A 12225-nucleotide genomic window follows, 5' to 3' on the forward strand; every position below is an offset into this window, starting at 1 on the left:
AGCTCGAAAGATTAAGCCGAACGACCACGGGCAGAGCTATCCTCGAAATGGTAGGCCTGCAAACAGATAGGGGACTACGAGGCAAGACATTTTCTCGGCATCCCACTGGACAGCCGAGAAAATCTAATAATCCCCCCCCCCCCCTCCCTCGTAACATGCATTCCATATTCAACACAGAGAGGTGGGAAAAGAGAGCAGAAGCACTAATCAAACGCTTCGTTCGATGGACAGCAAGTCGGTTGGGTACGTGGACGCGGCAAGTGGCAAGTCGGGTGCGGCGGTCGCCTCGGTGGTCGACGGCCGAGGTGTCCCCGTATCGGCCGCCACCATTAGAAGCCGCAACTCGGAAACCGCTGAAGAAGCTGCGATAGCGCTCGCTTGCGTGGGAACGGAAGCAAATTTCATAATTAGCGATAGCAAAACGGCCATCTGGAATTTTGGAAAGGGTAGGATCTCGCCGGAAGCGGCAATGGTTCTGGCCAGTAGACGGCTAAACAGAAAGAATAGCCTAATTTGGACCCCCGCACACATGTCCGTCCCTGTCAACGAGGCGGCCCACAAGTTAGCCCGAGCTCTCTACTTCCGGGTGGCTGTGGAACCGCTCGACTGCCGGAACATGGACGAGCGTCTGCAAAATTATACGGAGATTGTCGAAAATTATCGGCTACGCAGGAGGCTGGTGCCACCAACGGATAAAAGTCTAAAGAATATAGACGCAGTGGCACGGCGGCGCCTGCAAGCTTCGAACTTCGTAAACCCGGTCTGGGCATACCGTGTTATACATGATAGAGAAAACGATAAGTGTAAACACTGTGGGGCGACAGGGACCATCGACCACATAATCTGGGAATGCGCTAGCTCCCCAGGTGCTAAAGCAAACATAAATTGTAGAGAGGCCTGGGAAGCCCTGCTGCAGAGCGAGGACCCTACTCCACAGCAACACGCCATCCGCCTGGCGGAAGAAGCCGCGAAGAGTCAAGACCTCTTTGCTTGCTTCTAATCGCGGAGGTCCCGGCCCCCGGCCCCAAGGCCTGTGTGCCGGGGACGGGGAGTAGGGGGCCTCCTTATCCGGCGGTACAATAAGGTTGCTATCATCATCATCATCATCATCATCATCATCATCATCATCCATGTGGCACAACACGCGTCGCACCGTCAAGAACCGAGACTCCTTTTTCTTCTTTCTGTTAAGTTTATAGTGTCTTTGAGTGGCCGGTGTCCGTAATTTTACACATTTGCATCACTACAAGATCTTTTGTGCGTGCGTGTGCGTGCGTGCGTGCGTGCGTGCGTGCGTGCGTGCGTGTGTGTGTGTGTGTGTGTGTGTGTGTGTGTGTGTGTGTGTGTGTGTGTCACCTTTGGGACCGAAGACCGAGACCAACGTATGCAGAAGCAGCTGTACCCGTTTCCGCTTTCTGCCGGCACAACGAACCGTTCGTTGGGATCTTTGCCACCTGCTTAAGATAGGGCAATATTCTCAAAGTAGTCGCTCGCGAAACTGATCGCCGCGGTCGCACGCCGGATGAATAAACAACTTGTGCGGCTTCCTCCGCCAGCAATGCCTAGTTTGCGCGTGTCGCACCTTGAAAGCAATCTGAGACGGCGTGCTGTGATCTCGCCGCTCAGTTTGCGTTGAAGCGATAAGACTGTTTCACATGGCGTGATTGGCGCGAAAAAAAAATCGTTCTGCCGCGCACGTCGCAGAGCGATTTTCGCTCACGGCTTTCACATGCGTTTGCGGCAGCGCAATATCCCTCGCAGGGATGCACAAGGTTGCCTCCTGCTCACGAAGTATCCATGCCTGCATCGTTAACTACAAACACGGAAACTAGTCAAATATTCGAATTTTTCTATTTTTATTCGATAATAGAATAGGTACACCATTTTTAACGTTTAAAAGCGTTGAAAGTTTACGACAGCTTGTACATACGGTGAGTGAGGCGCAGCACAAACCGCAAGTATGAGCGTGTGGCTTGCGCGGCGTCGGTGGGGTGGTTCCGCTTAGTACACTCTAGTTTCGTTGTTACTATGGAAGCCGCAACTTCTTTTCCTGGATGAGTATTTGCTTTTGCAGAAGAACAAACTACTCTTGAGTGTGCGTGTAATAAGCAGCTCGCGCAATTTGTAGGGATGAAGACGTTGACGACGGCGACGATCAAGTGGGTACGTGCCTTATGTTGAAGCGGCATCCTTCTCCCGACCTGGACAGCGTGCAGGTTCTCCTTTCGAACGAATTGTGTAAGCGAAAGAAAAAAAATGTATGAAGCTCCTAAGCCGCAAATGCTGGTTGGTACGCCCTAAACATAGCTAGAACTGACGCGCTACATTGCTCCACAGAGCTACCAACGCGCGGTGAAACACACATTGCCCCTCCCACATCGCACCGATCGCTGCGACTGAGCGACGGCGCGAACAACTTGTAGGAATCCAGTCGCGGAGAGCGCACTACGTCGCGGCGGTCGCGGAGCGACGGAATTCGCTGTGTCGCTGACTGAAAATCGCGCCATGTGAAACTGCCTATAGACAGCACAAAAGTCGCTTCGCTCGCTGCTTCTGCCGCGCTTCCTCTCGCCAGCGTTTTGACAGCGAGTGTCCGTGGCCATTGAGTGTGATGTGTTCCTGTTTGAGTGTGCGCGGTCATCGTGCTTGTTAATTCAGTCAGTAAGCGAAGGTATCCAAGTTTATACAGCCGATAATACTACTTTCCTTTCTTCGTATAGCTGTCTACTAATTTGCTTTCGCAATCGATGCTTCACCTTTCGGGCGAGACTGCGACTTTCATCATCATCATCATCAGCCTGGTTACGCCCACTGCAGGGCAAAGGCCTCTCCCATACTTCTCCAACAACCCCGGTCATGTAATAATTGTGGCGATGTCGTCCCTGCGAACTTCTTAATCTCATCCGCCCACCTAACTTTCTGCCGCCCCCTGCTACGCTTCCCTTCCCTTGGAATCCAGTCCGTAACCCTTAATGACCATCGGTTATCTTCCCTCCTCATTACATGCCCTGCCCATGCCCATTTCTTTTTCTTGATTTCAACTAAGATGTCATTAACTCGCGTTTGTTCCCTCCCCCTATCTGCTCTTTCCTTATCCCTTAACGTTACACCAATCATTCTTCTTTCCATAACTCGTTGCGTCGTCCTCAATTTAATTAGAACCCTTTTCGTAAGCCTCCAGGTTTCTGCCCCGTAGGTGAATGCTGGTAAGACACAGCTATTATACACTTTTCTCTTGAGGGATAATGGCAACCTGCTGTTAATGATCTGAGAATGCCTGCCAAACGCACCCCAGCCCATTCTTATTCTTCTGATTATTTCCGTCTCATGATCCGGATCCGCCATCACTACATGCCCTAAGTAGATGCATTCCCTTACCACTTCCAGTCCCTCGCCACCTATTGTAAATTGCTGTTCTCTTCCGAGGCTGTTAAACATTACTTTAGTTTTCTGCAGATTAATTTTTAGACCCACTCTTCTGCTTTGCCTCTCCAGGTCCGTGAGCATGCACTGCAATTGGTCCCCTGGGTTACTAAGCAAGGCAATATCATCCGCGAATTGCAAGTTACTAAGGTATTCTCCATTAACTTTTATGCCCAATTCTTCCCAATCCAGGTCTCTGAATACTTCCTGTAAACACGCTGTGAATAGCATTGGATAGATCGTATCTCCCTGCTTCACGCCTTTCTTTATTGGTATTTTGTTGCTTTCTTTTTGGAGGACTACGGTGGATGTGGAGCCGCTATAGATATCTTTCAGTATTTTTACATACGGCTCGTCTGCACCCTGATTCTGTAATGCCTCCAGGACTGCTGAGGTTTCGACAGAATCAAACGCTTTCTCGTAATCAATGAAAGCTATATATAAGGGTTGCTTATATTCCGCACATTTCTCTATCACCTGACTGATAGTGTGAAAATGGTCTATTGTTGAGTAGCTTTTACGGAATCCTGCCTGTTCCTTTGCTTGAAAGAAGTCTAAGGTGTTCCTGATTCTATTTGCGATTACCTTAGTAAGTAGTTTGTAGGCAACTGACAGTAAGCTGATCGGTCTATAATTTTTCAAGTCCTTGGCGTCCCCTTTCTTATGGATTAGGATTATGCTAGCGTTCTTCCAAGATTCCGGTACGCTCGAGGTCATGAGGCATTGCGTATAGAGGGTGGCCAGTTTCTCTAGAACAATCTGCTCACCGTCCTTCAACAAATCTGCTGTTACCTGATCCTCCCCAGCTGCCTTCCCCTTTGCATAGTTCCCAAGGCTTTCTTTATTTTTTCCGGCGTTACCTGTGGGGATTTCGAATTCCTCTAGACTATTCTCTCTTCCATTATCTCTCTCCTACTTCTCGTCTCGCCGCTAAGCCCCGGTAGCACAGGACGTGCCCGCTTTTTAGCACTGTATATGCTTCTTTTGGCCTCCTAACTTCACTGAGCCCTATTATATCCCATTTACTGCCCTCTAATTCCTCCAATAGCACTGCTAGACTCGCCTCACTAGATAACGTTCTAGCGTTAAACGTTGCCAGGTTCAGATTCCAAAGGCGGCCTGTCCGGAGCCAGGGATTCTTAGCACCCTCTGCTGCTTCGCAGGTCTGACCGCCGCCGTGGTCAGTTGCTTCGCAGCTGCTGGGGACCGAGGGGCCGGGGTTTGATTGTTGTGTTCATATAGGAGGTTGTGGCCAAGTGCTGCACCATGGTGGCCAATCCTGCTCTGGTGAGGGAGTGCGTTACCGGTTCTGGTCGTCGGGATCAGGCCACACTCCAGGGCTGTTTATGCAATTTTATAAACACGCGGATTTTTTTTTTAATTCAGTGGGAAATTGCGCGGCACCGGGATTCGAACCATGGACCTCTTGCACGCGAGGCGGGTGTTCTACCTCTACGCCACCGCTGTGCCTACTGCGCCTACTGCGACTTTATTGTCAATAAATGTTTTACCATCATCTTCGTCTTCCTCCCCAGCTGCCTGATTTCAGTCTCAAATCAGCAGACAAGCAATCGTTCCTGAATGCATTCAATATATTCGAGCCGTGCATGGTGCCAAAGAGGCTTTTATTGGGCGCTGTCTCAGGGCTCGTGCTGCACGGGCACGGGCAAGGGCAGCGCGGCGGCGCCCTGCACGGCGATGGGCACGATGCGCTCGTTGGGAGCCGAGGCGGGCGGCTTCTTGGGCGCCGTGATGGTGAGCACGCCGTCGGGTGACAGCGTGGACGACACCTGCTCGGGCAGCGTGTCCTCGGGCAGCACGTAGCGCCGGGTGAACTCGCGGGACACAAACCCGTGCTCGTCCATGCGCTCCTCGTGACGCGCCGACACGCTGATGCACCGGTCCACCGTCTTCACCGTGATCTCCTCCGGCGAGAAGTGGCTCACGTCAAGCATCACCTGCACCACGTGTGTCCATGTATTCAAACGGGCTGCTTCTTGGGGGAAGCAAACAAAGGAGTTAGAGAAAGCATTAGGAAAATTAACTGTTGCGGACGAAAAGATGCAGACGGCAGCCGAATCCACAGTTGCTTCACTATGCAGGTGCGCCATGGCGGCTGTACTCCCGTTCTTATTTTCTCAATTTTGTGTGTGTGTGTGTCTGTGTTTCTGTGCACCCAAGAAAGTTAATGGGACGACAGTATGCATCAGAGCGCCACCTTACCGTCCAGGTCGTGGTTGTATGCAGCTCTGTGGTGCAACCTTCGTTCACGCTAGCAGTACGTTAGGCCTATACCACATGCTCGCTCACCTGGAAAGAGTCCGGCTCGTTTCGTAGCTCGGACACTCCGCCGCCTCCTCCTGCTCCCCTGGACAGCTGTCTCCGGAATGGGGCTCGCATGCCGATCCGCGTGGGCCTCAGCGCCCTCAGGTCGTCGTCCAGCAGCGGGGTGCCGAAGTGCTGGTCGAACAGCCGGCTGCTGGGCACGTCCCACGTGTCCGACCACCAGTCGCGGCCGGGGAACCACGCCGAGGGAACCAGGCTGCGCGCCATGCCTCCTTCTGTCTGCTAGCGCTGCACGTGTACTAGGCTTGTGCCCTGCACACGCGGAATCGAACAGTCAGTGTGAGCAAGGGGATGACGCTGCCTGTTTTCCACTAGATCTCTGCGTCCCGTGGGCCGTCCTCTAAATGAACTCGAAGACAGACACTGGTACACCCAGCTTCTGGAAACACTGTGGTCTCTATCGAGCGGTGTTCCACTGGGAGTCACCGAGACCACCTCGCGAGCCCACAGAAGACGATAAGCCTAGCGGCGTGCGTTTCATGTTCCCGAACCGGACGCTAGCTCGGTCTTCGCTGGGAGTGAGACAAAGTGCCGCAAGAAGGCCCAGAGTACGAGGAAGGCGTTTATTATATGACTACCGTGGTGTTGTGTAACTATATTAAGCCTAACACGTGGCGCGCGCACGAGCCGAAACTCCGGCAATGCAAGGGTAACGCAACAGTATAAGAAAACGCTGGAGCACACCGCTACTTCGGAGGATGGCTCTCGACCACCGTAATATTCCTTCAGCTCGATAGCCTCCGAGGGCGACCGGTGCGATATGGCCACGCACGGGAAGTGTGCCGCGCCTATTTGGCATAGCCTCCAGAACAGAAGCAGCGAACAGGTCCGCACTCGCCTCGGGTCGGGGACTTTAGGCGGCCAGCAGAAGGGCTCCCGGGTGAATCGGAATTCAGTGCGCACTGTACATGTTGCTGTCCGAGAGCTTCTCCCCGTGCCCTCGCCCCCGCGGTCGTCTCGAGCTGCCAGAAGAGAGGCGACGGGAGTTTCCACCCGGAGAGACAGATCGTGTGAGCCCCTGTGGCACTCAGGGGGCGGACAGCGGCGAGTGTTACGGTGCCGCTGCAGTACCGGCGAGAAAAAAAAAAAAAGCGCTGGCCCGCGCGTGCCGAGCTCAACCTCAACTTTGACCTCAACCTAATGGGAAAGCTTAAAGTTCACTGTGGCCGGATGCTTGATGAAGTCGAGGTTGGATGTCACTCTTACTGCAGGTGCCAATGTTCATGGCTGCTCTTCTTGAGCGAATGAGTCGGCGGTATGAATGAGAGTTTCTCCTGATGTAAATATGTATATCTTTAGAAATATGTTTGCACGTAGGCATCAACTTAATATGCTTGAGTGGCGTCCTCCTGCGTGTGGCGTCGTCTCGCGTGTGACGTCACCTGAAGGCCTCTGCCGACGCACCGTGGAGGCGCCTGTTACCGGAAGGTTGCATAACCTAATTGGTCGTCTTCGCTTTGAGTTTCTAAAATTTCGTGAGTCTTTAGGTTCGCACTACAATGCTCGGTAAATCTTAGTTCACTATACTCCCCGAGATCAATCGAACGTGTGTGTGTGCCTGTCTGTGCATGCATGTACATGCGTGCGTGCGTCTGTCTGTGCGTGTGTCTGTGTACGTAAGCGTGCAGAGGTGTATGTGTGTGCCTGTGTGTACGTGAGCTTGCGTATGTGCGTATGTGTATCTGCTTGTGGTGAAGGGGGGGGGAGGGAGCGTTTGCTGTGTTTTTGTATTTGTCGTCCTCTTTCGTCTGTTTCGTGCATTGCAAGCCGGAGCGCGTGAACAAACTTTTCCAGTAGCGTGTGGTATGAATAAACGGCAGCAAAGTTATTATTGCCACGAGGAATGTTAAAGGGAAGCTGAAGAGTCTGACGAATTCAATAAGACGCTCATATACGGATGCGGGAACCTTATAAACCATGCAGGTAAAATTTTTGGGGTGATTTTTCCCTTAAGAGCGACGCAATCGTCGGTTAAAATTGCGCTGTAGCTCCGCCCCCCGTCGAGCGCCGCGCGCTGCTGCTGACGCTGACGATGCGAGCGGAGACCGGAAACTGCGGCGCAGTGACGTCAGCACTGGTGTTCCGTTCCTTCGCAGTCTCCGCGACCGTGCCTGACCGGGCTTATTTCTGCGTGCGTGCCGTCCTAATCTGCTGCGCTCGACCCTACATTCTTTTGTTATTGTGTATATAGGAGTGGTAGTTGACCTGCGCAGCATCAATTGAACTTGTAGGCCGATCATGCCGGCGTTCTGTGCAGCCTACACTTGCACGAACACCAGCGGCCGCGACGATGTTCCGATGTTCCATTAGTTCCTGCAAGACAAGAAGCTTTCAGCTAAGTGGGAGGCTGCTGTGAAGCGAAACAACTTCAAGCGCTCAAGAACAACAGTGTTGTACTCTAACCACTTCCGTGACGATTACTACCGGAGTTTATCAATAATGCGTGCTTTGGGTTCTCCTAAAAAAAAATAGCACGATGAACGGAAGGTGCATGTTTATCTACCACCCTTGACGCAGGTTTCATCGCCAAGCGCCGCGAATTTTCTATTCGCACGTGTGTTGTGAAACAGCCTGCATGCAGCTACCATAACGCAGTGCAAGCGTAAAGTTTGCATGTGTTGGAAAGCCTGCTCACGCCAGGACGCTGCGCTCCCCCTTCTCTAGCACAGATAGAGAAACCGACCATCTCACGTAGCCGACGGAATTCGCCGGTTACGAGTAGCGTGCGGATAGCACGCTGATGAAGGTTCTATACTACACGTGCTATAACCGCCGGTAAACTTTTCCCGCGTTTAAACTGTCTGTGTAGGTTGCCGACAGCTTTGGGGCAGCGCACAAATGCCGAAGATCGCCTCACCGCTTACGTTCTACGAGGAGGCATGCAGGAACATAACACTAAGTTGTTTGCCCGGAAACGTACTCACTGGAACGCTGAATGCAGCTTAGCAAAAAACATACTCGCCAAAGAACATTTCCAACACAAGGAGATGCTAACACTTCGCCTTCGTTCGCGTGGAAAGCAGTGCTTGCACCAGCATTTTTTGCTTCTTGGAGAGGCCGGTTCTTCGCATTCGGCTCGTACATGTAGGGAGTAAAGTATAAACCTCTCACAAGTGATCTTGCAACGCGACAGCGACAGCGTGATAAGCGAAGCGATGGCTGTCGCGTTCACTCGTCACCTGCAAGCCGAACTCCACGCGAGCGACGGCTTTGAACGACGACTTCCCGGTATGAGGGCAGCAATATACGCGCCGAAACTAGCGTGACGCATGTTTTATCAATTTAAGTTGATGTATTTTACTGAAAAAGGAGCATAAGATATTTCTGAAGGTCTTGCACTAGGTTCTTATTCTTGCACGTGTAAAATTCAAAAGTATGCACTTTCCGTGCGAGAAACAGTAGTATTTAAGTTATGCACACCGAGTTTCGGCTTCTCACCATTGGCTAGTCGCTCATAGTACTTCCGGGCGACAAGCGACGAGTTCTAGATTTCTACAAACGAGCGATCGAGCGACAACACCAAGCGATCTGTTCAAGCGACGGCCCGTTTTGTCGCTCGAAGCCGTCGCCCGTCACCGTCGCGCGCAAAATCGATCTCGTGGAGTTTGGACTTAACGCCGAATTCCCCAGAGAAACGCAAGCTCTCGAAATTTCCCATGACCGTCTCAGCAAAACAGCACCAAACTACGTTGCACCGTGCTTCGTGTGTAGCGGCAGCAGTCGGTCCGGACGAACACCATTGTTGACGTCACGAGGCGCCCGACCAATCACAGGCGGAAACGAGGCGCGCGAGCTGGGCGTGTCTGCTGCTGCACTTTTCGTCGAAATAAAATATGCTTGCGCTTTCTTTCGCTCAATTTTGATGCGATATCCGAATTCAGTGGGTTGAAAACCACCACTGCTCTTCACTCATTTTTTCTGGAAAAGCTTTCAGCTTCCCTTTAATGCTCACTAAGTACCAACAAAGCCGTGCTTTCACATACTCTTGGTCAATGATGAAACAAATATGTTGCAATACTTTAGGGCATAATTGCGTAACCTCTGAAACGCAGTTTTCATCTGTAACCTTAATCGGCAGCAAAAGTTTAAAAAAAATCGTATAACGAGCACTGGTCGCAACGAGGTAAATATTCAGTGCCTCATCCAGGTATGTGAGTTCGCCGGTGGGGAGGCAAACCAAGTTTTACATCATTCCTATCTTAACAGCAATGCGCCTATAAAGGGAATATGCAGATTATTGAGTTTTGACTGATACCTGGTACAAATGAGTACCAATTTACTTTGTCGTGCATTTGATGCACACATGCTGCGACTTCGCTAGAGAGCAAGATCATTAGGTACAATTCTCAGCCTGTGTATATTTTCCTGTTCCAAATTGTCGTGAAATACTGACTTTCTTGCCTAAACCTGCATACCTAAAAAAAAAGGTTATACGTTACTTTGTTACCTTTCACTGTAAAATTCCGAGTACTGTTGACGCGAGCATTAATTATAAATTATATGACACTATCACAGAACATAATAAAGTACACCAACGTCGCAGATGTATACTACTGACGCAAGTGCAGCAGGAATCAGCAAGCAAGAGTACAGACCTCGATTAGATTTACAAAGTTTCGAGGATAAAAAAGGTACGGTGATCCGATATGTATCGTGTTTGAACGACGTCGCAGAACACGGGCACAACACAAAGAAAAGGGGCCGCCAAATACGGTCCTGAACTAGCTACTCATATTTATTAGAAGCCGATGAAGAATATGTAAACATTACACGTTAAAATCACGCATACGCGTAGGTATGACAGAAAAACAAAAAAACAAACATGACCAAGAAACATGAAGTAGATCCTACGCACTATGGGAAGCGATGTTATGCGAAGCATTTGACTGGCGAAGTGTAGTGCAGGTGCTCGATGCTCTTAATCCAATGCTTGCAAGTCTGGAGTAAGCCCCATAGATTACCCGCAGCCTTCTATTCGAGCAAGGAACTCTGGCCGTTTGGTCGTCCCAGATGTCATCAACGCAGATCACCAGCTATGGAACTCCACTTTGGTCTCACGGTGCTTCGCTGCACAAAAAGTCATCCCTTCCTTCTTCTATTCTTTTTTGTATTTCCCTTTCTCTCACCTCCAGTGTAGGGTAGCAAACGGGACGCTCGTCTGGTCGACATCCGTGCCTTTTCTTTCTTTGCTATCTCTCTCTCCCTCTCTTGACTGGTAGCTTGCTACAGAGCATCGTTTAGGATTATGCAGGGCGTTACGAGGGGGGTGGGCCAACCTATGTGTGTAAGACGAGCAGCTATGTGTCCTACGCGAGCGTGGGGGCGAAGACAGCAGCAAGACGACCGTGACGGCGACCGTGCGACGGCGACGGTAAAATTTCTACTCCAGCCGTTCAACGCAGGCTTACGAGATGCCGATCATTTGCTCCTATGCATAGGTACTGGCCAAGCGTAAGCGCAAGGAAGGAAGGAAATCAACTTTATTCGAGGTCCTGCAGGCCACGAGAGCTTTGGGCTCTCATGGAGTGGGCGTCTCCCACGACGGAACCGGGAGGTTGAGTTTCCTGGCGGCGTCGTGGACCTGCTGGACGGCCCAGAGTTGGGGTGCGAGTTCTTCGCTCCGGATTGCTGCTTCAAACTTGCGCTTGTCCTGTTCGTAGTTTATGTGAGCTTGCGAGCACGGTCAGAGTAAATGATATACGTTAAGGGATATATTGCAGTTGGTGCAATAAGATTTGTCATATAGCTCAGGCATGTAATGGTGTAGTCTGTTTTGCGTGGGGTATGTGTCTGTTTGTAGCATTCTGAGTGTAACCGGTTGAGCTCGAGTGAGCGTGCGGTGTGGCGTGCCATACTCTCTACGTTGTAGGTAGTAGTGTTTAGTGATTTCATTGTATGTAGTGGGGGCGTCCTTGTTCTCCGAGTGGTCGGGTGAAGCAGCGCAGTCTGTAAGCGCGCGCGCAGCCTCGTGTGCCGCCTCGTTAAGGTTGGGGACGTCGCCGATGTTTGGTCCTAAGTGTGCCGGGAACCAGTATATGACGTGTTTCTTAATCTCTTTCTTTGTAACAATTGTGAGAGCCTGTGCACAGACCGTGCCCTTTTGGAAAGCTCTGATAACGGCTATGGAGTCGCTGTAGATATGGAAAAGATTGTCGTCGGTGAGCGCAAGAGCGATCGCAACCTGTTCGGCCTGTTCAGGCTTCCTTGCGATTACCGTGGCTACATGTCTTGTGGATCCGCGGCCGTCCACAACCGCCACTGCGAAAGCTTTGTTTCCCGCGTATGCAGCCGCGTCCACAAAAGCTGAGAGTTCACGGTTCGCCGAGGCTTGGTTAAGGAGGAATTGTCCTCTCGCTTGTCGTCTGCCCTTGTTGTTTTCGGGGTGTACGTTTCTGGGCACCGGTCGTACCGTGATCTTGGCACGGATGTCCCGTGGGAGGTCCGCAAAGTCTTTTT

The 12225-nt window shown here is 51.2% G+C and overlaps 2 protein-coding genes across 3 annotated transcripts in view; one reads left to right on the forward strand and one right to left on the reverse strand.

Moving 5' to 3' along the window:
- Positions 1-12225, forward strand: part of LOC126523469 (ABC transporter G family member 23-like) — a 198501-nt gene that overhangs the window by 182885 nt on the left and 3391 nt on the right. The gene's annotated exons all lie outside the window — the stretch shown is intronic.
- The window catches only part of LOC126523477 (heat shock protein beta-1-like), a 30706-nt gene continuing 23499 nt past the window's right edge, over positions 5019-12225 (reverse strand). The window contains exons 2-3 of the mRNA XM_050172086.3: positions 5734-6021; positions 5019-5381 (exon numbers count right to left, since the gene is read on the reverse strand). Of these exons, the coding sequence (XP_050028043.1) occupies positions 5064-5381; positions 5734-5976 (561 nt within the window). The 5' untranslated portion in view covers positions 5977-6021 and the 3' untranslated portion in view covers positions 5019-5063. The remainder of the gene's footprint in view (positions 5382-5733; positions 6022-12225) is intronic.

The sequence above is a fragment of the Dermacentor andersoni genome, chromosome 6 (assembly GCF_023375885.2).
Source record: "Dermacentor andersoni chromosome 6, qqDerAnde1_hic_scaffold, whole genome shotgun sequence".
Classification (NCBI taxonomy): domain Eukaryota; kingdom Metazoa; phylum Arthropoda; class Arachnida; order Ixodida; family Ixodidae; genus Dermacentor; species Dermacentor andersoni.